The sequence below is a fragment of the Berghia stephanieae genome, chromosome 10 (assembly GCF_034508935.2).
Source record: "Berghia stephanieae isolate SIO BIC M18660-M18661 chromosome 10, UCSD_Bste_1.3, whole genome shotgun sequence".
NCBI lineage: Eukaryota > Metazoa > Mollusca > Gastropoda > Nudibranchia > Aeolidiidae > Berghia > Berghia stephanieae.
This window is the reverse complement of record NC_088369.1, coordinates 4945330-4971743: the sequence shown is the minus strand read 5'-3', so window position 1 is coordinate 4971743 and position 26414 is coordinate 4945330. Positions and strand designations below refer to the sequence as shown.

General features: G+C 37.6%; 1 protein-coding gene across 3 annotated transcripts in view; it reads right to left on the bottom strand.

Moving 5' to 3' along the window:
- The window catches only part of LOC144956111 (uncharacterized), a 41135-nt gene extending 17367 nt beyond the window's left edge, over positions 1–23768 (bottom strand). Inside the window, exons 1-7 of one of the 3 annotated variants that reach the window (XR_013641881.1) lie at positions 23351–23765; positions 15423–15509; positions 11895–14444; positions 11438–11541; positions 9862–10056; positions 7345–7716; positions 6478–6501 (exon numbers count right to left, since the gene is read on the bottom strand). Coding sequence is in view for 2 of the 3 variants with exons in the window: in XM_078886465.1 (XP_078742591.1) it covers positions 6478–6501; positions 7345–7716; positions 9862–10056; positions 11438–11541; positions 11895–14444; positions 15423–15509; positions 23351–23372 (3354 nt within the window). In the remaining variant the exon portion in view is untranslated. Of the gene's footprint in view, positions 1–6477; positions 6502–7344; positions 7717–9861; positions 10057–11437; positions 11542–11894; positions 14445–15422; positions 15510–23350 lie in introns of all 3 variants that reach the window. The other 2 variants (XM_078886465.1, XM_078886464.1) reach the window with 2 other exon arrangements.
- Between the last annotated feature and the right edge of the window lie 2646 nt (positions 23769–26414).

Genomic DNA, 26414 nt, shown 5'->3' with positions numbered 1-26414 from the left:
ATCCGTTTGTGTGGGTAGAATTTTGCTTCGTTTGCTTGATTTTTGCCTATAAATGCCAGAGTTTTGAGCAGTTTCTTCAGACCACTCAGCGGAGTCTTTTAGGCTCATTGTCTCAAAAGAGACCAGACAGCGGAGTCTTTTAGGCTCATAGTCTCTAAGCGATAACCACAGCGGAGTCTTTTAGGCTCATTTGTTTAACTCTTGTGTAGAGTTGGATTAAAGTCTTGTGTAGACTTTGTAGTGCTCAAAGTTCGAGCTGAAACACGTTTTGTGTTAACTCTTGTGTAGAGTTTGATTAAAGTCTTGTGTAGACTTAATTTGTGATTTCAATAATCTGTTCGGCTCTGGTGAGATTTTTGAATAATATGTTGTGATTACAATTATGATTGTGTTTTGATATTAATATCATAATATCACTTTAAATTTTGAGTCTCAATTAATTAATCAGATAATGAAATTAATTGTGTAATATATTCTTGTAAAGAAAATAAGCTTTTCTTGCTATAAAGCATTATTATTTCATATCTACAAAGTAAAGCAATATTAATCAACATTAATAAATTGATTTGTTAAAGTAAAATAATATTTACTCATTTAAAGTAAACATATTGAATGAGTTCGAATATAGATAGAGTTATATTCGTATGATTATCATATTATAACAAAATCATTTTCTTTCTTTAAAGTGAATGAGCCGTTGGAGGCTGGGCTTTAACAAGCCAACTTTAGGCTATACGCTCATAGCTTGACACTAATAGAAACTGAACATTTGCCTGTTTTATAAGTTACCTGTGAAGAACCATTTGCTTATTTTAATATCAGAACATTGAGAAACAATTGATCTGTTTATGAATACTGTGAAATCAGAACAATTTCAAGAAGAGACAAATTAACAATATTAGAACAACCTTACAGTTTTTGTTGAATATCAAGGACACTCTTTTGGCTTTCTTCTACACGTCTGGATTGTGTTTAGTTAGTTAGTTAATTATTAGTTGCCTGTATGACTGTGATGGTTGCAACCTATCTGTGAGATTGTCTGATGTGGTAGCGGTTTGGTAAAGTATTGATAATTAATTGATTTAATTATATATTTTCATATCGCTTTCATATCATATTCATCATCACACCATCTCCATCAATTTGTCATCCATCCATTTGATTTCATACTTATTACATCTATCATTTCATCTTCATATCTCATAATATCTTTGTTATATTGTAATAAAATATATCTTCATTTAGCTTCAAAACCTTTATCAACGTATTGTGTTTGGTTATTGATCGGTGTCGTAGCTTGAATATAGCACACATAAACAAGGTTGCAAACTGCGCTACATAAGCATACGGTTTACGTGCGCACTTTGTGACATGGAGTATTGGCTTCCTTGGTCTCTACCTCTACTTTGCTGCTGGTAATCTGTTTGTCAATAATATAAATAAAATTAAATAAAGAATAATAACGGTTTTATGTTGATCTTTTGGGTTACTTTTTCTTTAACTCTCTCTCTCCTTATCTGCCATTTTCCGGACTTTCCCTAAAACTTCACACCCAACCTATAAATAGTATGCGCTTGGCTAAGAAGCTCATAACATTGCCATCCGGAAGTGTAACGGACCAACACATACAACTGTGTGTAACCTTGATCTTTTATAGTCTGGTTAATACAGTTTAGTGAGAAGAACTCAAAAACGCGGATGGCAAAAAAACAATAACAAAGACCTGAGTGACGTCATTTTCGAACTATCTATACAAAAATAGATTTATTTGAGTCAAACACAAAAGCTGTTAGTTCTTGCTGTACAAATTTATTTTTTCCTGCAAAACGAGCTCTTCAAAACAGTGTTAATATACTTTAACCCTCTCCTTACCACCTATGGGAAAATCGTCGCATTCGTTACGATGCAACCGTCATTTTTCTCATCCAGATTTCATTTCTTTTTGCTATAGCTTTATAGTCTGTAATATAGTTCATATAAAGAATGTGCTTGTTTCTTTTCTGTTTGAGTAAGACATGTCTGTTGTTTTTTTTGTTTTTTTTGTGTTAGGTGGGTGTGAAGTTTTGAGGAACATTTTGAAAATGGCTGGTAAAGAGAGGGTTAAAGCAAACATTGAAATTTATGTTCAAATATAATGATGTACAAAAGAAAATCGAAGGACGAAAACGTTGGTGCATCGTAACAAATGTGGCGATATTGCTATGGGTGGTAAGGAGGGGGTTAAGGAAATGTGAATCACTCCAGGAAAAACAGTTGTTCACCTGTCTATGGAAGTATGGTTGACTGTGAGTTCTCATGATTAATAGACACCGAGATAACCACGCCTCTCGGACAGCCATCATTATGTAAACAACGATGCAATGATTGGTAAACAAAGCAAACTACACAGGTTTTACTTTCGATGTGTATTTTTAAAAAATGAGCTTTAAATAAATAATTGAGCTTTATATAGCGCAATATCCACTAAATGTGCTCAAAGCACTTTACAAGGGGTCCCTGGGCAACAGCAACATTTAACATGTAGGACGGGACACATGACGCTTGTTAGGCGATATTACAATTTTTCGGACAAAGACAACGCTGTTCACGGTCAGGTACTCATTTACACCTGAGTACGGTGAGAGAATGTGAGTAAAGAGCCTTTTCAAAAGATTCAACTATGCGCCGAGCGCGAAGCTCGAACCCAGGACCTTCCGATCCGAAAGCGAGTGTCATACCACAAGACTACATAGCCGCACATAAGTAAAGTATAAGTAAATCACCCACTGTTCAACCGCTGGATCAACAGAAACAACAAAGAAAACTTTGTGTAAACTTAAACGTTCATAATATAAGCTAGAAAATTGTGTGTAACTATTCACCCATTTGGCGGTATAGATAGTTCAACGATGACGTCACTCTGGTCTTTGTTATTGTTTTTTGCCATCCGCATTTATGAGTAATGCTCACTGAACTGTATTAACCTGACTATAAACGTTCATGGATACACTGTGTAATACAGTTCAGTGAGCATTACTCATAAATGCGGATGGCAAAAAACAATAACAAAGACCAGAGTGACGTCATCTTCGAACTATCTATACGATCAATGGCAATGATGAGAGAGCGGTTCAAATCATTCACGTTTATGTTTACAAACAACCAACTAAGTCATGTCCGAGCACGTTGTATGGATGTGTGTCATAAATTCCATGTTTTGATTGGTCAAAAATCTACTGGTTAATTACGGGTGGTGTTGGGACTTTCTGAATAAAATTAGGCTTTTCACAATGATAATGGACATATATCGATTATAGTAAATATTTTATTATATGTGACCACCCTTCTCAATACGGTACCCAATAGAAGGGTTGTCACTTATAATAATAATAATAGTAATAATAATAATAATAATAATAATAATAATAATAATAATAATAATAATAATAATAATAATAATAATAATAATAATATATGATGATAATAATAATAATAATAATAATAATAATAATAATAATAATAATAATAATAATAATAACAATAATAATAATAATAATAATAATAATAATAATAATATAATAATAATAATAATAATAATAATAATAATAATAATAATAATAATAATATAATAATAATAATATAATAATAATATAATAATAATAATAAATAATAATAATAATAATAATAATAATAATAATAATAATAATAATAATAATAATAATAATAATAATAATAATAATATAATAATAATAATAATAATAATAATAATAATAATAATAATAATAATAATAATATATAATAATAATAATAATAATAATAATAATAATTATAATAATATATATAATAATAATAATAATAATAATATAATAATAATAATAATAATAATAATAATAATAATAATAATAATAATTAATATAATAATAATAATAATAATAATAATAATTATAATAATAATAATAATAATATAATTGATACATGGCCATTTTATTGTGAAATTCCTAATTTTCTTCAGCTCACTTTCACTACATTTTGAAGTAATGTTTTAAAATTCAAACACACTAATTATGCGGCTATGTAGTTTTGTGGTATGACACTCGCTTTCGGATCGGAAGGTCCTGGGTTCGAGCCTCGCTCGGCGCAAAGGTGAGTCTTTGGAAAAGAACTCTTTACTCACATTCTCTCACCGTACTCAGGTGTAAAATGAGTACCTGGCCGTTAACAGCGTTGTCTCTGTCGGGAAAAATTGTATTATTACCTAACAGTCGTCATGTCTCGTTCTTTATGTTACGTGTTACTGTTTGTCAGGAACCTTTTTTAAAAGCACTTTTTTGAGCACGTTTAGTGGATATTGCGCAATATAAAAATAATCAATTTTTCTTTCTTTATAAAATTCAAATATTCATTTTACGACGGCGCTTAAACGCTAAAATTAGAAAAATAATTCACTTGGAATACGTTTTCACCAAAACAACTTTTTACAAAATTGTCTATAAATTGTCAATTTTTAACCACAAGAGATGAAGTGAGTAGGAAAGTGCCAGAAGCATTGTCTACTGATAGTACGTATAAGAAGTCACTGGCCAGAAGACAATAGAGAATAAAAATTTCGCGGCGGTGATGGGGATTTGAATCCGCGACCTTACTGGTACGACAACTCCGCCTGGCCGGGGAGAGCGTGACTCTACCGTACCCTCTCCTTACCAACCATTGGAAAATGGTATCATTCATTTCGATTCAATCAATAATTTTATCATTCCGATTTCATCCCTACGTCACATCATTTTAAAAGAATATTTTGTTATAGTTATAAGAACGCGACACTGTGTTGTTTAGTAGAGCTTAACTTGCTGAAGATTAGTAGATTTTATGTTTGAATAAATAAATCTATTTTTTTGATTAGGGTGAGTGTAAAATATTTGGGTAAAATTCTCAAAATGTATGGTAAGGAGTGAGTAAATGGCCACTTCTCAGATAGCTTATTTTTAACAGTTTTTCATTAAGTAAACCACAAAATATAGAAAATAGTCCTTACTTTACCATTTCTTATTTATTGGTTTATTTATTTAGAAAAAAAAAACTGTCTGTACATGTCTGGCAAGTGGTTTGTGAAACCATCAGGGCTACCTTGTTTTTTTTGTGTTTTTTTTTTGTTTTTAATTCTTTTTTTTTTGTCTCTCACCGACGTGAACACATATGTGACACATCGTCTCAAAACGGTATTATGTCGGAAAGAACCAGATACTTAAAAGCCGAATTAAAAGTTAAACTGGTCAAAAATATAAATTGTTGGCATCATCCCCCTAAAATATGGTAGGCCCTATCCATTCTCCTTAATAAAACATACAAACTCAACACAAGTTTGATATTTCTGGCTATGAATTTAATTTTCAACATCTTAACCAGCCCGACTCAATACCGTTTTGAGGCGAAGGGTCACATATGCAGTTCTGACAGTGACATGCAAATCCACTAATGGGCCTGGTTTATCATTGTTGTAATGGACGATATTTTGCGTCATATGTGTAAACCTTCGCCTCAAAACGGTATTAAGTCGGGTTGGTTGAGATGTTGAAAATCAAATTTATAGCCAGAAATATCAGACTTGTGTTGAGTTTGTATGTTTTATTGAGGAGAATGGATACCATATTTTAGGGTGCTAATGCCAACAATTTATATTTTTCACCCGTTTAACATTTAATTCGGCTTTTAAGCATCTGGTTCGTTCCGACAGAATACCGTTTTGAGACGATGGGTCATATATAATTTTGGAAATTTCCATTACAACAATGAGCCCACAAGGAATAGGATTATCAGACCTGCAAATAAATGGCTAGAGCTTTTATATAGAGCAATATCCACTAAATGTGCTCTAAGGTTATACAAAGGGCCCATGACCAACAGCAACACGTAACATATACAATGAGACATAACGCCTGTTAGGCGATATTACAAATTTTTTTTCCGACAGACACGGTCAGGTACTCATTTTACACTTGAGTACGGTGAGAGAATGTGAATAAAGAGTCTCTTCCAAGGACCCAACTATGCGCCGAGCGAGGCTCGAACCCAGGACCTTCCGATCCGAAAGCGATTGTCATACCACAAGAGCACATAGCCGCACGTTGTCTCTTACCAATGAATCTAAAGTTGCAAATATCAACTCTACTGCGTTTGATAGGGAATGAGATTAGCGGAAGAGTAGCGTCCCTTGATTGGACGTCACCCATAGTCTGTGACGTCACCGGCGGAAAAGTTATTAGAGAGAGAACGTCATGTTGGTTGTGCGCATGCGTCTCTCGTCCTCGCTTCCTGTGAAAGCGGCTTGAGACACTTCAAAACCAAATTGACGTTCTCTCTGTGAGGTGACGTCCAATCAAGGGACGCTACTCTTCCGCTAATCTCATTCCCTTTAAAATTGTGGAATTGAACCATAACAAATGTAGCGTGTATTAATTTTCAGAAGCAGTTATCCACATCAAATTGGTTGAGTAGACTCACCTTTTTTGGAGAATAAGGACGTTTCTATTGAGTTAAATATAATAGAAGAGAGAGAGAGAGAAAAAAAAAAGAATTACACTTCAGTCAGGAATACTGGTCATAGCGGTTGTTTTCTGTTATTCTGAATGGAGATGGTGCTGACAACGATGATGAGGATGGATGATGATAAAGATGATGATATTTCTGGTGATGATGATGATGATGATGATGATGATGATGATGATGATGATGATGATGATGATGATGTTGATTTTATGATGGAGGTGATGACGATGGTGATGATGATGATGATGTAACACCATCAACATCACCCTTAGTATACTGTTGGTTCGACGGGCACACAATAATATAGGTCTGACATCAGAACCCACTCACGTATGGGCCTAGTTTAACATTGTTGTAATGGACAATATTTTGTGTCATCTTTTTAGATTTCCATGACAGCAATGAGCCCATAAATAATTGGATTATTAGACTTGCAAATAAGTGCACGTCGGGTTGGTTACATATGCGACCATTTTGTTAAATATTTAATTTTAACATCAATAGGAATCAAGAGTCTGATGTCACTTCCGCCCAGCAACGAGCAGCATGGTTCTAAACAAAAAAATCGATAGTTTTTATTCTTCATGCTGGCTAGAACTTGTTCACATGTCATGTGATCAGAATGTATAAAAGTCAAAACATGATCAGATTTATAATTTTTTTCCCCCTTCTGGATACACTTTTATGCTCATCGAAGTGTTTCATAAGGCATCCGCCATTGTTCCGATAGTTTAGAAGCAGTTACTGAGTTACTATGCGCCATTACGAGGGAAGTGACGTCACGACTGTTGAACCGTATTAGGAAACAGAGATATCACTTACATAGACATTCGTTTTGATGGGCGCATCCGAGCTCTCCCGAGACACTTTCCGTGTCTCCACTTTCGGTTTCACATCCGGTAAGGTCGGTTTCCGCTTCAGTTTTTTCTTGACCTTTTCCTTTTTATCCATCCTCTTTTTGTTCTTGGCGTGGTGTAACTTGTCGCCGTGGTGGGGCTTTCGGTAGCCTTCGTGATCGCCTTCTACGATCATATTGAGTAATCCTAGAGATGAGTCGGACGAGGAAAAGGCCGGGTTTTGCTCTAGAAGCATCAGAAATTCCTCGTCCAGCAAAATTCGGGAGTCGCTGATCTGAGAATGCGAGGACTGACTGCGGAAGCTTCTGCGTCGCGTCATTTCCGGTGTGCTTCGCATCTGGGAAAGATTAATAGGTGATGATGAATTAACTCTCTCCTTACCGATTGTTTTATGGGGGGGGGGGGGGGGGCTAATAGCTCAGTTGGTAGAGCACTCGCTTCACACGCAAAAGGACCAAGAGTCGATCTATCCCCTGGTGCAGTGGAGATTTTCTTTTCTGACCCAACTGTCTACCCAGTAGTGATTGGGTAGCTGGTTCTGTCAAAGCTGGCAGAAAGTACTTTGCGATAGATTAGCGTCCTATTCAAAGGATAGCAAAAAGGTGCTATAGAAACCGGGGTAAATTCCGGCTCCATGGGCCTCTGAAGGACTACTTTTACGGTCTATTTTCAGGATATTTTTCCAGAAATGTCATAACCACCCAACACTAAGTAGTATTTCAGGGCCATTGGGCCCGTGGAGCCGGAATTTGTCCCAGCTTCTATAGCGTGAAACAGACAATAGCAGTTGCTTGCTATCCTCTGGATAGGACGCTAGTCTATCGCAAAGCACTTTCCGACAAGTCTAAAACAGACTCAGCGACCCATTCACTGCTGGGTGGACAGAGGAGGTGGGTCAGAAAAAAAAAAGTCTCGACTACAACGGGGATCGATCTTGGTCCCTTTGCGTGTGAAGCGAGTGCTCTACCAATTGAACTATCGAGACCCCCTACCCAATACTAAACTTGATTTAAATTATGTTTTTTTTTACACTCAAACTGAAAAAGAAAAAGTTTGCACATATTACTCATAATGCCATGCAGGAAAATAAGCTGCATTTAAACGGGCATTAAACTCCAAGATTTTTATTGGAATTCTGTGATGGGCAAATGTAAACAATGCTGCTCGAAGCTCGAAGAAATAAAAAAAAAAACAATGTGAAATTGAATGTAAACTTCAATTTAATATATGAAAACAGATGAAATGGACGTCTCGGGTTTCCCCTTTATCAACAAAACAGGATGAATAAAACACTACAGACGAATGAAATAATGTGGTAGTGGCTTTGTTAAGATGAATAAACAAAAACCAATGTTTGTATTGGGGAAATAGACATTTAGAATGTCTTTAATACAGGAGGGACTGTTAGTGCTCAAGGATTTGTAGACAACAGTACAAATGTTATAGGCAACTCCTTTCTCCACAGATAAAATATAACATCTCTTATTAAGATAGGTAGATAAATAAATAAATAAATAAATAAATAAATAAATAAATAGGTGGATAGATAGATAAATAGATAGATAGATAAATGGATAGATAGATAGATAGATAGATAGATAGATAGATAGATAGATAGATAGATAGATAGATAGATAGTTAGATATATAGATAGATAGATAGATAAATATATAGATAGAGATAGATAGATAGATAGATAGATAGATAGATAGATAGATAGATAGATAGATAGATAGATAAATGGATAGATAAATAGATAAATAGATAGATAGATAGATAAATAGATAGATGTAGATATAGATAGATATACAAATAGATAGATATATAGATATGATTGAGGGGAGTTAGATAGCTAGACAGATAGATGGATAGATAGATAGATAGATAGATAGATAGATAGATAGATAGATAGATAGATAGATAGATAGATAGATAGATATAAATTATAAAACAAAAACCATGAAATAATAGTGCTCAACTTTAGTATAAAAGGAGCTATTTATAACTATCTTAATTATATTTCAAATGTTTATAGATAGATAGATAGATAGATAGATAGATAGATAGATAGATAGATAAATAGATAGATAGATAGATAGATAGATAGATAGATAGATAAATAGATAGATAGATAGATAGATAAATAGATGATAGATAGATAGATAGATAATAGATAGATAGATAGATAGATAGAATAGATAGATAGATAGATAATAGATAGATAGATAGATAGATAGATAGATAGATAGATAGATAGATAGATAGATATAGATAGATAGATAGATAGATAATAGATAGATAGATAGATATAGATAGATATAGATAATAGATAGATAGTAGATATAGATAGCAAAGTAGATAGATAGATAGATAGAGTAGATTTAGATAGATAGATAGATAGATAGATAGATAGATAGATAGATAGATAGATAGATAGATAGATAGATAGATAGATAGATAGATAGATGAATCCAGGCCGTACTATTTCTGAATCTGCCGTTTTCCTCTCGCTGACACAGCTGGAATACAAGGACGCAACAGGCTCGCTGGGTGGGTCCACTTTGTGGCTTACACTGGGCTTGCCAAAACTCTTGTACTCAGTTTGACTCGAACTCTTTTGCGTGATGGGGCTCGAATTGCTCCAAGGCATACTGCGCATGCTCGGTGTTGGGGCCATCTGTTGAAAGAACAAGAGATGAACTTGAGATTCTTCTAAATAAGGACCCTCTACAAATCGTTATTGGAAAGGCATCCTTCTTTTTTTCTTTTCATTTCTTTTCCCATTTGGATTTACATATTATACAATATTTTTGTGTGGCTCGGTGGATTTTAAGTATGACAATCGTCTTCGTACCGGACGGTCAAGGGTTCAAGTTCCGCTCTAAGCCGCCCATAGTTGAGCCATTAGAAAACATTTCCACACCATACTCAGGTAAAAATGAGTACCCGAACGTTAACAACGTTGTGTTTGTCGGGAAAACAGTGTAATATCCCCTTACATGCGTCATGTCTCATCCTATATGTCGAGTGTTGTTGTTGTAGGGGATATTGCGCTATATGTTTTTTTTAGGGGGGGGGGGTGGGAGGGGGTGGGGGGTTAAACTGAGTCTTTTAAAACTTCCGTTTTTCTCTTATACTTTCAAGGCGTTCGATATCTTCAAAGAGAGTGATAACTCATTTTCATAATATTTTGTTATAATTTAGTAAGCAGGTATTGAAAGTCGACCCTTCAAGCGTTATCTGTAATGTCATCAGTAGTGTGTTTCTTACGTGAGACAAAGCGAGCGCACGAGGCGCAATATCTAGCTTAGATGACAACACACACACACAGTTAATTTCGTGGGTGGCAATGCGGGTTGCGCAAGCATCCACGAGCCTTGGCAGCTTCTAATGGAGCTCACACTACTATGCTATGACAATCGACCCAATCAGCAAATTCCGTACCGCACTCTTGCACCGCCGCAAACCAACCAGGAAGCTTCGTCACAACGCACCGTTCAACTAGATGCTCTGCGGTTTCGGGCTCGTAATCACAACGAGTACATGTTGGACACGCGGCAAGTTCCCACTGATACAATGAACCTGCTGTTAAGCAGGTTCTCGTCAGAAGCCGCTTGGCTGCCACCCAATGTCTCCTCTTGCTGATAGAAAAGCCTGGCAACTTCTCCGCCAGTTTCGAGGAGTTGATGTCCCCGCCCCCTCGAGGGATTGAATTCGTCCAAGCCGACTTCCATCTCGTATATGCAGCTCTCCGAATTCAGGGAATCTACGTACAAGGGTTGCCGGGACATATTTCGGCTCGAAACTGTGGCACCGTCCATTATGCGCTTGAGAGGGCTATCCCCATTCCCTCGCTCTTTGATCTTATTAAGCCAATTCTTGCCTGACGTTCTCTGGCGCGCCAAAGAGCGGAAGTAACTGCGATCGACTGGCTTGTGAACGCTTGTGCAATTCGCATTGCCACTTAATCTAGATTTTGTCCCTCTGAGTCTGACGCCTCGCTTTGTCCCATCTAAACTCCAGGCTACAAATGATGTCAAAGCGAACTATTGTCTTACCTCAGAAATTATCGAGTTTACTTTGAAACCAGGTGATTCGGTGTATCCTATTTTCTCTCGTGAACTTCTTCTGGAACTTCTCTTTGATCCCCGCGTCGACGTGGCTAGATAAAATATATGAAAAAGGAGAGACTTGACTATGTGACCTACAGTGTAACTTGTTTTTGTTTTTGTTTGTTTTTTTTTGTTTTTGTTTTTGTTTTTTTTTTTTTTTTTGTTGAGATTTATTAGACGCAGAAAACTGACATAAAAAGTCAAATTGATCGGTATTCGATTTGAATTCGTATAAGGTTAAGAAACAAATGGGGGTCTGGATAGAAGAAGAAGAAGAAGAAGAAGAAGAAGAAGAAGAAGAAGAAGAAGAAGAAGAAGAAGAAGAAGAAGAAGAAGAAGAAGAAGAAGGAGTGAGGACGGAGAAGAGGAGAAGTCCATTATATTATCATTTGTAGCAGCTTACCGTCCTTGTCCAGTGTAGATAAATATTTGTATATACCAACATTCCCCCCGTCCCCTTTTCTATGGCGTAGTTCCTCTAAGATCGGAGATTGAGCCTTGGGAGATGTAGTGCTGCGTTTACGGGACCGCTTGATCGGAGAATGAACGCGCTCCCCGGTACCCACGGCTTCAACGAAATTGTTGAACAGATTAACCAAGGAGTCTTCTCGAGGAGCTTTATTCCCAGGCTCATTGACCATTCTAAGAAGGCGCTTTGCTTTTATCTGCTTGAGACGTTCAGAAATGGACAGGTAACTACTATCATCCTCGTCAGAACTGGACAGGCCCGAAATGAAATCAAAAAAGTTGTTTTCTTCTGTTTCCTCTATGCTCTCTTCGCTAATGCCCACAGGAGATGTGTAGTATCGCCGTTGTCGTAGATGAACCGGTACAAGATTTGTATCTGCCAGTTGGTCTTCAGTCAGCAACAGGCTATCCTTATCCATTTTGCCGTTAGCTGCTTTTTGCAATCTGTTGTGTAATCCACGGTCGGAAGATTTTCGATTCAACTGGTGCTGCTGTAGAACTGTTTTGGCTTTCTCATAACGACTGAGTAATTTAGAGACTTTTCCTTGGCTGTCATCATCAGACTGCTTCCACGAGAAGGGCATATTTTTTCCCAATTGCTCGGATTGTGTGGAGATTCCAGACTCGCTTCTCCCCCTGTCACTCCTTTTAACCTGCGGTTTTATTCCTTCAGGACTAAGGCTACGTTGTCTCACTAAAGAACATTTCTGGTCTAGCTTTGGCGATTTGGAACGGTCTCTCGGTGTTTCGCTTTGCTGAGACGGTTGTGATACTTCTAACGCTCTATTTTCACAATTAGGGCTCAAATTGATGTGAACTTCTTGAGTCTTCTCTAAAAATTGGTTGGGTACCGGTGATTTTTTAACGGTAGGTGGCTCAATATCGCTCTTGTGGCTTAAAACCGGAGACGTCGCCTTCTCATCATTAACTTCATTTAAGACTGAAAGCTTTTCATTCTCGTTGAAGCACGTTTTCGGTCCATCTTTACATTCAAGTGGTTCATCCTTAGGTATTCGCGTAATTGGCTGTTTGTTTGAAGTATGCGAATCCTTCGCATCTTGATTATTCTCGACTTTATTTAAGTTGCACAAAGTGCTTAGATTGGCCGAAGTACTCGGTGAAGAGTTTTTCAAAAATCTGAGATATCTTTCCATTGCAGTGGACGATCTTTTCTTGCCAGGGGTTTCGCCAGGAGATCGCCTGCGGATTTTTCGATGGATAAATTTACGCTGTACGGGGATTGGAGGCTCTTGTTCTAGTTGTTGTGGCTGCTGCGACTGCTTGAGCTGCGGCTGTTGTTGTTCTTGGTGTTGCTTTTGTTGATCTTGACCTTGATTTTGCTGTTGCTGCGGGTGCTGGTGTTTTTGTTGTTGCAGTTTTTGCAGTTGTTGATATTGTTGTCGATATTGTTGTTGATGTTTTTGCTGAGGTTGCTGCTGCTGCTGCTGCTGCTGCTGCTGTTGAGGTTGTTGTCGTTGTTGTGGTTGTGGTCGTTGATTTAGATGCTGCACTCGTTGTTCTCCAGACGATGACTGTTGAAAAGTTATGCGACCATCCTTGGACATCTGTGGAATCTTTTGATTAGTGTGTGTGGAAACGGTTGAATTATGTTCTCTTAGCTTACTTTCAATACTCGAAGAGAAGTCAGGAGACTGAGACTGAGGGATTGGAGTCGTGCTAGTGTTAAGCGATGCTAGCGACACTTTCTTCTTGACGCTGGTTCTTGCAAATGGTGTGATTGTCTCTGAAGATTTTTCTCGGCTTTCCAATTGTAACTTTGGGGGCTTTGTTTCCTCACACGTTTGTGTAGAGCTCTTCCGTCTGACAGGGCCCCTCAAAAGCACCCGAGTTGGGAAAGTCGCAGCAGAAGTGGCATCCGCTCCATCTTCGCCCGATGACGAGGGTCCGATTTGACGAAGCAAATATCTTTTAGCTTGAATTGCAGTTTTCACGCTGCTGTTTTCGGGGGAATTCATTTTGGAGGAATCCGATTGGTCTGACCATATATTATTACTCATTTTACTGTATGACGAGCTGGGGTTGCCTAAATTTCTTGTTTCACTAAGACTAATCGCGTCAGACTTTAGACGATCTTCTAGCGCGGATGCACCGCTTGACAAATGTTTGGAAGGACTTTCTCCCGGTCTGCTTTGGAGCAAAGGTGATTTACACGTCTCCAATCGCGACGGTTTCTCGTGTTCAAACTTTTCGATTAGCTCTCGCATCATCGATTTTCGGGATTTAGCAGACGACTCTCTTTTGCCATCGCTGGTTTGGTCGGATGGCATGTTTAAGATGATTGTGTTTACAGAGCTGGCGAATAATTTGCTGTGGTAAGACGGCTGTTCCAAGATGGAGTCTTCAGATGGTCTAGAGAAGTAGCCGATTTGGGAATTGCCTTGTGCAGGGTTGTCAGAGCCCGGAATAAACGTGTTAGAAGGCATTGTGGAGAAATGATCCTCGCTGGCATTCCTCTCGACAGGAGCTGTAGAGATAGAGGATGAAAATTTGAATGGATTGATGATGTTGTTATGCGCCTAGAGCTTTATTGTATGGAGGATTGGGCGCAATAATTTCATTATTATTATTATTATTACCATTATTATTATTATTATTATTATTATTATTATTAATAATAATAATATTATTAGAAAAATGTTATTAGATGGCCTACATCCTCTTATTGATACCAAGCGTCTAGAAGCTGGGGAATGCAAAAAGCATTCGGGATCGAAATCCTTCTTCAGCCCATAACAAAAACAATAAAAACATAAATACACCACTTAAGTCTATTTATTGACCACCACCACCACCACCATTTATTTTTTCTAGCGCAAGTGCAACGAAACACCACCGTATCAAAACTTAGATTAAATAACACCCATCTTCTATAGATAGTATGCGCTTGGCTAAGAAACTCATAACACTGTCATCCGGAAGTACAACGATCCAACACACAAAACTATGTGTAACCTGAAACGTTTATATATAGTATGCAGATGACGTCACTCAGGCCTTTGTTATTGTTTTTGCCATCCGCGTTTGTGAGTTGTTCTCACTAAACTGTATTAACCAGACTATAAAAGTTCATGGTTACACAGAGTTTGTGTGTTGGTCCGCTATACTTCCGGATGGCAATGTTGTGAACTCCTTGGCCAAGCGCATTCTATCTATAGATAGTATGCGCTTGGCTAAGAAACTCATAACATTGTCATCCGGAAGTACAAAGATCCAACACACAAAACTATATGTAACCTTAAACGTTTATAGTCTGGTTAATATAGTTTAGTGAGAATTACTCATAAATTGGATGCCAAAAACCAATAACAAAGAGCTGAGTGACATCAACTTCGAACTATCTATATGTGTGTTACCTTCAAAACCACTGCGACAACTGCCACAATCATCACAACATGATATTGAATAAAACGGGACCTACACTACCTACACACTAGGTACACACCTGAATTTTCCGTTGTGCCAGAAGTTGTGTACCCCATTGACACACGCTCCTGATACCGGGCCGCCATCTGTTCCTTGACATCTTTGTCTGTAATAATAATAATAATAATAATAATAATAATAATAATAATAATAATAATAATAATAATGGTGATGATGATGATGATGATGATGATGATGATGATGATGATGATGATGATGATGATGATGATGATGATGATGATGATGATGATAGAGTGTTCGCTTCATAAACGAAAAGGGACCAAGCTCGATCTCGGGTGTAGTCGAGATTTTCTTCACCTCCTCCCCCCCCCCCCTCCCCCAAACATGTCCCCACGCCCCCCGTGTCCGCTCAGTAGTGATTGGTATCTGGGTCTGTTAGATCTGACGGAAAAATACGTTACGATGCATTAGCGTCCTATCAAAGGGTAGCAAGTAATTGCTCTTGTTCGTTTCACGCTAGAGGTACCGTGATAAACTCAGGTTCCATTGGGCGTAATTGCTTTAACGGACTACAATTTTTTTTTTTTTTGAGAATTTATATTATAAAAGCGCAAAAGTGCTTTACCCGTAACAATCGTTAACTTATAGCTCGACACTAGAACCGTGGCCTTCGTAAAGTTATGGCCTGACACTGACCAAAAAAGGACGTCAAAATGCTAGTCTTTGGCCAGAAAAGAAAACAAATCGTGAGTTGTATTCAATAGTTCAACCAATAGATAGAATGCGCTTGGCCAAGGAGTTCACAACATTGCCATCCGGAAGTATAACGGACCAACACACAAACTCTGTGAAACCATGAACTTTTATAGTCTGGTTAATACAGTTTAGTGAGAACAACTCACAAACGCGGATGGCAAAAACAATAACAAAGGCCTGAGTGACGTCATCTTCGAACTATCTATAAAATAACTTGTTGCGATGAGCTCTACTAACGACAACTCACTAAGCGGTGCATAAAACAAATAATGACGTCAAATTGCCAGTATTGCTTGGATTGGTGGGAGGAATGTGTATCTCAGGTCTTCAAGAGGTTGACATTCAAGCAAGTGGTGTGTTACTGTTTCATTGGGGTGTTGACATAGGGGGCAAGAAGGGGATGTGTCTTTTGTAGTTTTGCTTAAATGGTTGTTGAGCGGTATCTGTTGCGTTCTTAGTTGAAAGATGATGCTTTGCTGGTGTCTTCTGAGCTTATTTAGGCAATCAGTCTTTAAGGAGTGGTCATATGAGAAAACATACATCTACCCGTGGTGCTCATTGCCCAACTGTTCATCCATTCTTCTCTCTTATTAGTTTTGATTATTTGTTTCGCTGTGTCTAAGGATACTGGAATTGATGGTTGTAAAAGTGTTGATCCGAGTCTGGCTAATCTGTCTGCATTGTCATTTCCTGGTATATTTGAATGTCCCGGTATCCACTGGAGAGATAAGTCTACTCTGTGTGTTGTAAGGAATTCATCTAGTTGAGATCTTAAACTATTAAAGGTTGAGGAGAGTTAATCTAAATCGAGAGCTTGGAGAACCGATTTGGAGTCTGTGAAGATGACAGTGTTTTGAAGTTTTGAAGGGTTTAGCTGGAAAACAGAAGAGAGGTGTCGCATTGAGGCTTCTATTGCAACTGCCTCTGCCTCTTAGTTTGAGCAGGAGCTTCCGCAAGAATTGTGGATTTTATTACAGGTTTTATCTGGGTATTCTACTACAAACCCATACCCAGCATTTTTAGTTCCTTTGTGGGCAGATCCATCTGTGTAAACATGTATCCAGTTATCTGGGTATTCTTGTATTGTCTTCATTGCTAATGTTTGTATATCTGATTTGTTTTTATTTCTTGTTTCTTCTATGAGGTTAGTCTTTATTATTGGAGGTTTTAGTTCGGCGTATGGAGGTTTTTGACTGATTAAAATAGATTTTTCTGTTTTCTGGGAGTCTGGGTCTTTCATTCAAGTTGTTAGCAATGTGTAGCAGGGATTTTTGTTTTAATCTTGTTCTTGGTTTCCATCTCTCTGCTAGAATTCTGTTTGGATGGTTTTCCTCTTTTCGTTCGCATCTTTCAACCATTTCAAGCACTGCTGATTCTCTGCGAAGTCCAAGTGGTTTCACATTAGTATGTATTTCACATGCTGCTGTGGGTGTCGATCTCAGGGCACCGGAGATGAAGCGAAGGGTTTGGTTTTGTACTCTGTCAAGGGTTTTACGTGTGTCTTTACTATCTACATTTTGGAGGGCTAAATTGTAGTACATGACGGAACGCACAAAGCCTAAATAGAGTTGTCAAGTGAGTTTTTGTCTGCTCCCCAATTAGTACTGGCTAGTCGTTATAGTAACTGGAGTCTCTTTGTGGCTTTGATTTTTACATTCTGAGTGTGTTTGTTCAGAGATAGTTGTCTGTCTAACTGTATACCTAAATATGTGGGGTTTTATTCTTTTGCGAGTCGATGGCCTTGGGTGGAGAGTAATATTTCTTTCTTGGAAACACGATGGCTCTTAGTAAATATAGAGTAGACTGTTTTATTGTAATTTACTTTTAACTTCCATTTATCACAGAAGGTGTTTAAGCTTTCTAAATCTTCATTTATTCTATTGGAGGCTATTGGTAGGTGCTTCGTAGTATACCACATCACTAAATCGTCAGCATATAGAGCCTTTTATGTCTGTAATACTTCTGGTAGATCATTTATAAAAATAAGAAAGAGAGACAGCTGAGGCAGGATCCTTGTGGGAGATCTTCCTCTAATACTTCTCTGTTTGACAGTTCGTTATTAATTTTTGTTTGGATTGTTTTGTTACTAAGAAATTGTTTAATCCAGAAGTAGAGATTTCCATCAATTCCGTTGTCCATCATTTTTTATAACAACCCTTTCCTCCATACATTGTCATACGCTTGTTGGAGATCAACAAAAACCGCGACTGTATGTTTTCCATCTTGAAAGCCATCAATTATTTTTTGACTTAATCTAAACAATTGATCTCCTGTTCTTTGCCCTACCCTAAAGCCTGCCCGATATTTATTTAGTAGGCCACATGTCTCCAGCCACCAGTGTAATCGGTTATTTACTATTCTCTCAGCGATCTTTCCAACGCATGGGGTGAGAGATATTGGTCGGAAACTTTTCGTTTCGTCGGGTGGTTTATCTTTCTTTAAGATTGGAATTATAATAGCATTTTCCATCCCCTTGGTACTATTCCTGTCTCCCATATTAGATTTATAAGTTTGAGAAGCATCTGTTTACCTCTCACGCTAAGATGCAAGAGCATTTAATTGTGTATCTTATCTGGTCCAGGGGATTTCCTTAACTTGAGTTTTTTCATAGCTCTGTGAAGTTCTGACATGGTAAAGCCCTCTTTGAACAGATATGAGATAGCTTTTGGGGACTTTTCTTGATGTTCAAGGTTTTTAATCAATTTTTTGTCCTTTTCATTTCTTTTTGATGCCTTATTTACTGAAGCAAAATGTTTGTTGAAGATTATGGCTTTTTTTTGGTCATCTACGACTGTTCTTTCTGTAGTTTTCATGGGCTTTGGGTTGGTTTTCGGGGTTTCGTTTATCCCGACAATGCCGTTTTGACGGTGGGCCACATTCGCACATGACATGAAATTAGGTCAAGTTTGTTGTGTAAATTGTAAACATGGATGTTGGAGCGAACTAGATAGATATTTCACAATAGATAGAATGAAGTTGACGTCACTCGGGTCTTCGTTATTGCTTTTTGTTCTCTACGCGTATGAGTTACTTTCACTAAACTGTATTAACCCGACTATAGATAGTATGCGCTTGGCTAATAAGCTCATAACATTACCATCCGGAAGTAAAACGGACCAACACACAAAACTATGTGTATCCATGAACGTTTATAGTCGGGTTAATACAGTTCAGTGAGCATTACTCATAAACGCGGATGGCAAAAAACAATAAAAAGACCTGAGTGACGTCATCTGCATACTATCTATAAACGTTCAATATTACAAATAGTTTTGTGTGTTGGTCCGTTTTATTTCCGGATGGCAATGTTGTGAGCTTCTTATCCAAGCGCACACTGTCTATAGATAGTACACGCTTGGCTAAGAAGCTCACAAAATTGCCATCTGAAAGTATAGCGGATCAACATGTTTATAGACTGGATAATACAGTTTAGTGAGAATTACTCATAAACTTGGATGGCAAAAAAACAATAACAAAGACCCGAGTTACGTCAACTTCATGCTTTCTCTAGACAACGTTTATTTGTCAGATTGCATCACTTTCTATCTCTTTCTTCTTCTTCTTCTTCGTCTTGTGGAAACCTCCAATATTGTCGAGGATCACTCCACAGTTTGTAGTGTTTTACATTTTAAACTTGCTAAAACTCTGCACATAATACTAAAACCACATAGATTAAAAAGTCACGTTGTGAACTCCAGCAATCGCGTGAAGGCATGTTGGCAACCGTTTTCAGCCACTTCAGCTGGGAGGCTATTCCATAGTCGGGCAGTGGAAGGGAAAAACGAATACATGTGGGCGTCTGTTTTTGATGTTGGGATGGTTACTCTTGCTGTGTGTCCCCTCGTATTTCTTGTGCCGATATCTTTGATGTCGTTTGGAAGTTTAAGGCACGAATTTTTGTAGTAGATCTTGTGGAACAATTTAAGTTTATCTATCTTTCTTCTCTTTTCCAGAGGTTCAAGGCCAATCCGTTGTGATATTTCAGACGCACTTGAGAAAGGATCGAATGTGTTTGTGATGCTTCTTGCTGTTTTTCTTTGGATGTTTTCTAAGGTGTCGATGTTTTTCTTTGTATATGGGTCCCAAATTGAGCTGCCATACTCCAAAATTGGTCTAACAATAGTTTTAAAAGCAAGGGTTTGAGTTGTGATTGGGCATCTTTTTAAATTGCGGGTGATGTAAGCGCTTGTTTGATTTGCCTTTGAAGCCAGGTGACATATGTGGTCATTCCATTTGAGGTTTTTAGCAAACTCGATGCCAAGGTATTTTGCTGTCTTTACATGTTCCAGGTTTTGACCATGAAGTTGGTATTCAAATGTTATAGGTGCTTTCTTATTTGTGATGGTTAGAACATTGCACTTTGATACGTTAAATTCCATTTGATTTATTGTTTCCCATTCTTGTAATTTAGCTAGATCGTCATTTAGTGTTTTGCAGTCGTCTGTTGTTTTTATCTGATTATATAATGCTGTGTCGTCAGCAAAGAGGCGCACTTTTGACCTTATACCTCGTGGAAGATCGTTTATGTACACTAAAAATAGGACGGGCCCAAGGACTGAGCCCTGAGGTACGCCCGATGTCACCATCCCGATAGTGGAAGTCTCGCCGTCGACAAGAACTTGTTGGGTGCGATTGTCCAGAAAAGTTGCAATCCATTGTAAGGTTTTGTTCCTGATACCAACGTCATACAATTTCTGGATTAATCTATGGTGAGGGACCTTGTCGAAGGCCTTGGCAAAGTCCAGTATTACTAGATCAATTTGACCACCTTTATCAATAGCAGCTGACAGATCATGTGTTAATGATAGAAGTTGAGTTTGACATGAGTGGTGCTTCCTAAATCCGTGCTGTTCATCACAAAAAATACTGTTAGTTTCGAGATATTCAGTTATTGAGGATCTCACTATATGCTCCAACAGTTTGCAGCAAATGCAGGTTAATGAAATTGGACGGTAGTTTTGAGCCCTGCTTCTATCACCTTTCTTGTAGATGGGTTGGACAAGAGCGTGCTTCCAAACAATTGGTATGTCTCCCGTTTCAAGAGAGAGTTTGAACAAATGTGTGAGGGCATGTGCAAATTCGTTACTCAATATCTTTAATTTTGTCTGGGCCACATGCTTTCTTTGGATCTAGAGTGGCGAGGAGTTTGGAAACGCCCTCTACTGTCACATTGATTTCGGCCATAGTGTTGGAATCGTTTTCTTCGCCTTGTAGTTGTTGAGTGGTAATTTTGGTATGAGCTTTTGAAGCAAAAACAGAGCAGAATTGGTTATTAAGTATGTCTGCTTTTTCCTTTGCATCAGAGTATAATACACGATCATGCTCAAGGGGCGCTATACCAACCGAATCGCACCTCCTACTTTTTATAAATTTCCAGAGCTTTTTGTTTGAGTCTTCACTAACAAGTTCCTTAACATGATTATGATAGGCCTTTCTACTCTCATTTTGTGTTTCTTTTTTTCAGTCGGGCATAATTGTACCAGTCTTTCTTACTGTTGGACTTTCTCGCTCTGCTCCATGCCTTTTGTTTCCGTCTAGATAATCGTTTGACGGTGGTGTTTATCCATGGTTGGTGAAATTTCCTTGAGCTTTTCTTCGTTGGTACATGTTTGGTCATCATTTTGTTTAGGTGGTCGTTGATGGCAGTCCAAACATCCTCAGTGCTTTCTAGATGTTGATTAATTATGTTTTCACTAAAAAGACGTGTTTCTGTCCGCATTTCGGCGATATTTGCCTTTTTCCAAATAGTAATAGGGTGTGATTTTTTTGTGATTTTGTTTGCTTTGATAGTGCTTTCCGTGATGAGAATGTCATGGTCACTAATGCCTGGAATGGTTTTACACTTGACAATTAAATTTGGTCGATTTGTGATAAATAAGTCGAGGATATTTGTACCCCTTGTTGGATTTTTGTTTATTTGACTCAGGCCAAAATCTTGCAATTTGTTAATAAATGCTTGGTTTATAAATGAAGGATATTGGTAACTGATTATTTTTTCTTGTTCCAAATTGATATCAGGTAGGTTCAGGTCTCCGCTTAACCAGAGTACATTTTTCGGGTCTAGGCTATCAATACAGCGTGTTATCTCAGTCATTTGTTCCATAGTTGAGTTTGAAGGTGTTCTATACATAGCGCCCACAGTGAGTAGGCCTTGTTCTGTTTTGATATTTACGATCACCGATTCTGATTTTGTTTGAATGTCAAGCTTTATTACTGAGAGGTTCGTTGTTGTTGCAACCAGCACCCCACCATACCTATCTTCTCGGTCTTTCCTGAACACGTTGAAATATGTCTCTGGTGGAATATTTCACTGTCCTTTATTTCGGGATGTAGCCATGTTTCCGTACCTATGATTATGTCTGGTTTTATTTCTGATATCAATTTCCAAAATTCCGGTAGTTTTGGAATTAAACTTTGGAAGTTTATGGTCATAGTTCTCAACATGTTTCTCGGTTCACCATTACGGTCACTGTTAGTTTGCCTGTTTGCTATTTTAAGCGTGTTATGATTTGAGTTGATTTGGTGATTGATTCTTTTTATTTCATTTGGCCTCATATTGACCCTTCTTCCCCCCTTTGTTGTTATTGTCTTATTTTCACAAGCCACGTTCTCATTATGTTTATGCATCTCATCAAAATGATCACGTGTTCTCATTATGTTTTGTTGATATGTTGATGTGTCGTTTACTATTGGCATGTTGTTGTGAGTGTCGTTGAATGGTATGTTGATCAGAGACCTTGGGCACCGTTGTGTGTTATGTACTTTGAGTGCTCTATTAGTATGAAAGGGCGGTGGTCTGTGACCTATTTGAATATTTATTTTTCTTCGTTTCCGCACACCACCACGACTTGGTCGTAGCCGCTGGCTATTACTGCTATTATTGTTACCGTGATACCAAGACGATTCTGTGTCATTCCAATAAATGTTGTCGTAATAAGGATAAAAATAGATATGGCACATCGTGACTAAAAATCTTAACGTAAGTGTAAACAATAAATGGCTAGTACAATACTTCAAACAATGGGATCTACACCACTAAAATGTTAATTTATCTAAAAATCCTCTTATGAATTTCCGAGAAATATATATCACAATGTAGAATAAAACTTTATTAAAACGACTGTATAAAAATATTCCAGACTTTTGTTTTAGAAATCAATAAAAATCACACAATTCGGGAGAGAAATAACAACACGGCTGCCGGTTAGGCGAACTACACGCATCTCTTACCTTCATCGTTGCGTGTCACCATTTTGTCAGCACAAAGATATTCGATGTTCCCTCTTGGATTCTACGAAACTTAAAACCCAAAAATATACCGGAAGGATGTTATTCAATAATTCAATTTTTCGTATGAAGAAAGAAAAAAAAGCAGATGCTTTTATTTATTTTTTTTTATTCCGTTGATTTTTTTTACAAATGAGGCTTTTTCACTTGTTGATTTGAGAAGGATATTTAATATTCTCGCCTTCTGATATTATTTTTTATTATTATCGTCTGATGGTAAACAGTTGTTAAAACTAACTGAATGTTTATAATGCAATCACAGTCTGAAGTCAACCTTTTTCTTCTGAGGCACCATCTTAGCCCACAGCAACGATGACGTTTTCACCCCTCTCCTTTCTAAGAGGGAAACAATGAACACAGTGTGTGTTCATTTACGGTGAGATTGTGTGCGCTGCTGCTTTCCTTCCGTGGTGATTGAGTAATAATATTATAAATGGTGCTGCTCGAAGCTCGGAGAAATAAATAGTAGTATCTAGTAGTAAGCTTCGCAGTCCGAATGACGCTTGCTGAGAATTGTGTGATTCAGTCATGGTCGATAAGTATAGCTGCTCTCTCCATCCATGTTGATAATTGTTTCCATTGGTCACGGTCCTGGGCTAAAGTTTTGAGGCTGTCAAGATCTTGTTGTGACTTTAGTACGGAGGGCACTGCAGTATTTCTTAGTTTTTCAGGGATTAATTCGGCCTCATCTGAATCCAGAAATTTCTGATATGTAGAGAGGTCCTGGTTCAGGGTAGTTACAATAAATAACAATGTGAAATTGAATGTAAACTTCAATTTAATATACGAAATCAGATAAAATGGACGTTTCGGGTTTCGGGTATCAACAAAAAAGGATGAATGAAACACTACAGACGAATGAGATAATGTGGTAGCGGCGTTGCTAAGATGTATAAACAAAAATATTGATGGGACAGGAAATAGTATGCTCCTTTGTAAGGAAGCACGAATTAAAACAGAACAATAGATATTTATAAAAGGAACGCAATTGATTAAGTCAAAAGAGGGGAGGCGGGGAGGAACTGTGTAATGCAGTCTAGAAAGTGAAATATTATTATAACGTTGGTATGGGTAGGTCTCGCGGCTCTTCTCTTTATTCTTCGTATTTTTTCCGTGCCCGAAAGGGAAGGCACAATTTTATACATTATTAACCGGAAGACGGCAGATAGAGGACGGCAGTGCCGAGTCGTCGGAGTCAGTTCCGGCGTGGGTTAGCTTTAATACTTCTTTTATACTTCTAAAACCCCAAATAAACGGGATAGAGGGAAGACATTTGTACCTACGTCCTGCCTTTGGTGTTCCAGAAGAATCCTCAGATTCCCATAATTCGAGCCTAGGACAATATATATATATATATATATATATATATATATAATATATATATATATATATATATATATATATATATATATATTCAGGTTTTCATCCACCCGAGTCATCGATCACATGATATGTTGCTGTCCAAGGATGGCATATTTCTTTTTTAAATGTAAACACGCTTATTTGTTTTCAAAAATTGTAAACATACCCATGTGTCAAGCTGAACAAAATTATGACCAATCGCGATGTTAGATATTTCAAAAGCTGTGAACACTTGTCACTATGTGGGTTAATTTGAGCACATTTTGCAATATGACTAATGACCTCTAGCTCATGGAAATATGATGGTACGTGATTGGAGGATAAGTCTTGACATCCTTTGTCCAGTTTTCCGATTTTATGTGATATGGATCAATCCTATTCACACATTAAATTTTATCTTTGTAGCGTTTTTTTTCGATACACCATTGTGTTGAAAGCATTGGTCGTCATTTTGAAGAAATATGTACGGTAATCAAGGGGCTGAACCGTGTAAAATATCAAAAATTATCTCCCTTAGTCTTTACCGCATACTCTCTAAAGATAGAACGAAGTTGACGTCACTCTGGTCTTTGTTATCGTTTTTTTTTTTTTTTTTTTTTTTTTTTTTTTTTTTGCCATCCGCGTTTATGAGTAATTCTCAATAAACTGTATTAACCAGACTATGAACGTTCAAGGTAACACATAGTTTTGTGTGTTGGTCTGTTATACTTCCGGATGGCAATGTTGTGATCTTCTTAGCCAAGCGCATACTCTCTATAGATCATCTTAATTGAAAACGTCAGAGAGGAGATGGAGGCTTGGCCCAGAGGGATCTTTTCTGTCCATTGTCAGGAAAAGAAAAACGTCCTATTTTGCAAATTTGATTCAATAGTCTGATGTCACGTCGCCCAGCAACGGCGGCCATAGTGGTTCTAAACAAAGAAAATCGGTACTTTTTATTCTTCATGCTGGCTAGAACTTTTCATATGTCTTGTGATCAGAATGTGTAAAAGTCAAAACGTGATCAGATTTATAATGTTTTTTTGTTTTTTTTTCCTGGATCCGCTTTTATGCTCGTCGGAAAAATATTTCATAAAGGCGTCTGCCATTGTTCCGATAGTTTAGAGCCAGTTACTAAGTTACCAGGCGTCATTACGAGGGAAGTGACGTTACGACTGTTGAAGCGTATTCACCCGACACGATGGACTGTAGTATGCAAGTCGAAGTGAATACTACTAAGCTGTTAGAAGGAAAAAATAAGTGTAAATGGAGCTGCTCGAAGCTCGAAGACATAAATAACAATTTCCTGCCCATCAATGTTTTTCTTTATTCATCTTAACAAGGCTTGGGTGGGGTTCCTGACCTCCCATTGTGGGCAGGGAGGTACTTGCTGTGTCTTCCATCCCCTATATTTGTTTTCCAACTTGCTTTCTGTCTTTGTCTTGGAATGAGATTACTTGGTTTTGTCCTGGCCCTGGCCTGAGTCCTAGCTGGGAGGGAAACAGTCAAATGCATAGTTATTGTTTTGGGAGATATTTTTTTCCTTGTAAATCATTTCTCTGTTATGTATTATTATGTTTGTTATTTTTAATGTATAGTGTAAGCATTTGAGTGTATTCCTCTTTGTTGGATTTTGTGCTTGTGTCCGGATGAGACTTATAGGCGA